At 54.7% G+C, this 3915-nt stretch overlaps 1 protein-coding gene across 1 annotated transcript; it reads left to right on the top strand.

The window, feature by feature from the left end:
- Positions 1–201: 201 nt before the first annotated feature.
- Positions 202–3706, top strand: LOC144719183 (WAP, Kazal, immunoglobulin, Kunitz and NTR domain-containing protein 2-like). The gene is made up of 2 exons (XM_078595101.1): positions 202–546; positions 1576–3706. Exons 1-2 carry the CDS (start codon positions 346–348, stop codon positions 3106–3108), a joined length of 1734 nt encoding a protein of 577 aa, XP_078451227.1. The 5' UTR covers positions 202–345; the 3' UTR covers positions 3109–3706.
- Positions 3707–3915: the final 209 nt, after the last annotated feature.

Here is a 3915-nt window from a genome sequence, read left to right on the forward strand (position 1 = left end):
AGCGATGCATAATCCTCCATTGTCGGCCACTTGGAAGCGACTGCCGACGAATTAACCTCTCCTTCGGCCCCGTTGAGACCGATATCTGAGAAACAAATCTGGAGGCGGGCACGCGCTCAGAATCTGCGCTCAAGACACCAGTGGAGCAGAGGTCAAGATAGCGGGGGGGTGGCAAAGAGGCATTTTCTCCCCCCAAGGATATAAAGTCGTGGGCGCGGAGTGGCAAGCTGCTCACTTTCACAAAGCTGGTGGGCGAGGGAGCAGCAGCAGCAGCAGCAGCCACTGTGTTACGCGGGTCGGTGTGGGGCCCTCTGGTGAATTGGCTGCGTGGTGTCTGGCACCGCGATGGCGACGCAAGCCGGAGGAGCGAGCAGGACCTCCCTTCTGCTCTTGGCCCTGGCATTCGTGCCACGTCAAGGTTCCGGGGCCACCCTGCCTCCTCCCGATAAGCCACGCTACCACGCCGGGGTGTGCCCCAACGACCTCAACCCTAACCTGTGGGTGGACGCCCAGAGCACCTGCGAAAAGGAGTGTGGCGGTGACCAGGTATTTGCAGACGTCTCACCGTGCTTCCCGGCAATTACGTTGAAGGCGTGCTTGACACCACGCAGCAAAATGTTTGCATTGCCATTTCTTAAATAAACTCCTTTAAAAAAGTTTTTTTTTTGAACAACGGTTTTATTAACAACTTCGTTTAACTCACGGTCGAGAAGTACGTCAATGGCGCCTGAGGCACGCGGCGCCTGATGCTTGTGCGAGCCGATTCCACAGTTTAGGGACCGCGGCGTTTTTGAGCTACACAAAAATAGATATAATTCATAAGCCGTCCATAGAAAATGTTTAATTTCTTGAAAGGAGGCAATTAATTGATGATTTGATGCCGGTTTTCATACAGGCATGCATTGTCACCGGATCTGAGTACGTGTGCAGAATTTGAAATTGATTGGACAACAGGAAGTAGACTAACTTCTGATTACAAGATTTGACCACGACAAAGACAAGTTAAGTTAAATAAAACCGTTGAGCAAATAATAATAACTTGTGTGCATCGACATTAAAGGGTTTTTTCTCTTCTTTCCCCGAGCTAACAGGTCATAAATAATCCATGTGATTCGTATATTTTTTTGTACCATAATTAGAAAAGTAATTTACACGAGTGTTTGAATAAAGTTAAATTGGGATGCTTTTACCATGTCATACGGATGTGCAACCCAGCCGCGCAATAACAACCTTCATCTGTCACCATATAAACCAATGGTTCTTCACCTGGGGTGCACGCACCCTCTGAGGGTGCGAGATGCCCTTTCTGTGGGTGTGAGACATGGCCAGATTTGTTTAGAAGCTAAATCATCGAAACACAAATTAAGCATGGAGCAAGTAAGCACAACTACTTTGTGTCATAAAACCTCTGTATTTATTAACATGATAAATTGTCTAAAAATGTAGAACCAAAGGGGTGCAAGACCGCAGTAAAAGGCCAAGCAACACTGATCTAAACGCACCGCAGCCTATACCATCGTTTCAAAATGTCCATCGTGTATTTCAATTCCTGTCAATTTTTGTTTCCACTTGGAGGACTGCACCGCCTTCGAGAAGTGCTGCCTCAACGTGTGCGGCTCCAAGAGCTGCGTGGCCGCCCGCTTCGCCGACACCAAGAAGCGCACGGCCGGCTCGTCGGGCGGCCGCGACGCTGTCGGGGCCAAGGCCGCCAGCTGCGCCGGCTTCCCGTGCCAGCAGCAGGGCGCCAAGTGCGAGCTGTGGGACGGCAAGCCGGCCTGCCGCTGCCGCGACCGCTGCGAGAAGGAGCCCAACTTCACCTGCGCCTCCGACGGCCTCATCTACTACAACCGCTGCTACATGGACGCCGAGGCGTGCGTCAAGGGCGTCGCGCTGGGGGTGGTCACCTGCAAGTACCACGTGGCGCCGCCGCATCCCAGCGAGCCGCCCTCCGAGACCACCGCGCCGCCCACCGTGCGCTACCCGCCGCTCGCTCCGCCCGGCGACGCCGTGCCGCCGGCCCTGCTGTCAAACCCCTACCCGCAGGAGGTCGCCCTGGGCGGCACCGTCAGCTTCCGGTGCGACGTCGGCGGGCGGCCGCAGCCCGACGTCACCTGGGAGAAGCGGAGCGACGGGCGCGACAACCTCATCATGCGCCCCGACCAGATGTACGGGAACGTGGTGGTGACCAACATCGGGCAGCTGGTCATCTACAGCGCCGAGGAGCACGACGCCGGCATCTACACGTGCACGGCGAGCAACGCGGCGGGCCTCCTGCGCGCCAACTTCCCCTTGTCGGTCGTGACGCACGATCGGCCCAGGCAGCCGCCCCCCGAGGGAGCCGTCGCGGAGTTCCCGGCGAGTGAATGCCACGAGCCGCCCGACACGACGCACTGCGGGTCGGCCCGCACCAAGTGGTACTACGACAGCGGCCTGAACGCGTGCGACACCTTCGTGTACGGCGGCTGCGACAACAACAGGAATCGTTTCGACACCTACGAAGGCTGCAAACGGTGGTGCCAGAACCAGTCGGTCAACATCTGCCACTTGCCGCCCGTGCAAGGCCCGTGCCGGGACTGGGAGCGCCACTGGGCCTACAACCCCCTCATCAAGCAGTGCCAGTTGCTCGTCTACGGCGGCTGCGAGGGAAACGAAAACAACTTCGAGAGCCGGGAGGCCTGCGAAGACAACTGCCCCTTCCCGACCAAGGCGACGCTGTGCAAGAGCTGCAAGCCGAGGCAGAAGATCGTGCCCAGCTTCTGCAAGAGCGACTTCGCCATCGTGGGCAGAATGACCGAGCTGGTCGAGGAGCCGGACTCGGGCTACGCACGATTCACCGTGGACGAGGTGCTCAAGGACGACAAAATGGGCCTGAAGCTCTTCAACACCAAGCACATGGAGGTGACCCTGGCCAACGTGGACTGGAGCTGCCCGTGCCCCAACATGACGGCGTCCGACGGCGCCCTGCTCGTCATGGGCGAGGTGCAAGACGGCATGGCCGTGTTGCACCCTCACAGCTTCGTGAGGACGGCGAGCGACAGGCGCGTCCGCAAGGTGTTCGAGACCATCGAGAAGAAGACGTGCGACCTGATGAGGCGGTTCCATGACTAAGAGACGCACGCGCGTCATATCTCGCCTGGCTTTTATGCGCAACGCCTGATAAATCGCTTCCGTAATGGCTTTAGGTGTCCGAGCGGAGATGCTCTTAGCGATGCATATAAAGTATACGTAAACTAAATAGACGAACGATTTTTGTCGTGTTGCTTTGCCTGGTGAAAGTTACAAATTCATGTGGCATGACAGCCGTTTGATTGAATTGCCACAACAGTCCACCGTGGCATTTCTTTTTCATTAACAACTGCCAGCAAACACGTAATTTATTGATAGTGTTTGCAACGTAAAATGTGCAACGCTTGCACCGGAGGTTTTTTTTTGTGTGCGTGTCAGTGTTAGCGCTGCGTAAACGATGTGCACGCATTGTGTTGTTGTCGCTTTGTTCCATCGTTGTGCGCACGTCTGTCCGTGCAGTGCACGACATGCCGATCGCAGCCCTGGTACAGGAAAACAATCTTTTATATGGGGATGATTAAAGACGCCGCATCTGGTATTGATTCACAATAAGTGCATTGAAAAAAATGGCAAAATATTAGCAAGTGCAGCTAGCCCGTATTTGTATATTGGTATAGCAAATAAAAGCTTTGATGTTCAACGCACTGCATTCGCTTGATTGCTGTAGTATTGCAGGAGCGTGTGTGTTTATGTACGTTGAACTTTTTTCACACCGTACGTAGCCAACCATGCTAATTGGAGGTGCAGAACAACTCGTCGGGATGCACTCAACTTTCAAAAGTGCTTCATGGACACATCTGGCCCACCAAAAAAGGGCAGCTGTTAGTTTACTGGGAAAAAAAAATGCTA

Source organism: Lampetra planeri, chromosome 1, assembly GCF_965212315.1.
Source record: "Lampetra planeri chromosome 1, kcLamPlan1.2.h2, whole genome shotgun sequence".
NCBI lineage: Eukaryota > Metazoa > Chordata > Hyperoartia > Petromyzontiformes > Petromyzontidae > Lampetra > Lampetra planeri.

What these genes read in the sequence shown, in the direction of transcription:
- LOC144719183 (XM_078595101.1), top strand. Translation starts at nt 346, where the DNA reads ATGGCGACGCAAGCCGGAGGAGCGAGCAGGACCTCCCTTCTGCTCTTG. An exon ending in AGGAGTGTGGCGGTGACCAG is followed by an intron (nt 547 to 1,575) that starts GTATTTGCAGAC and finishes TTCCACTTGGAG; the next exon opens with GACTGCACCGCCTTCGAGAA.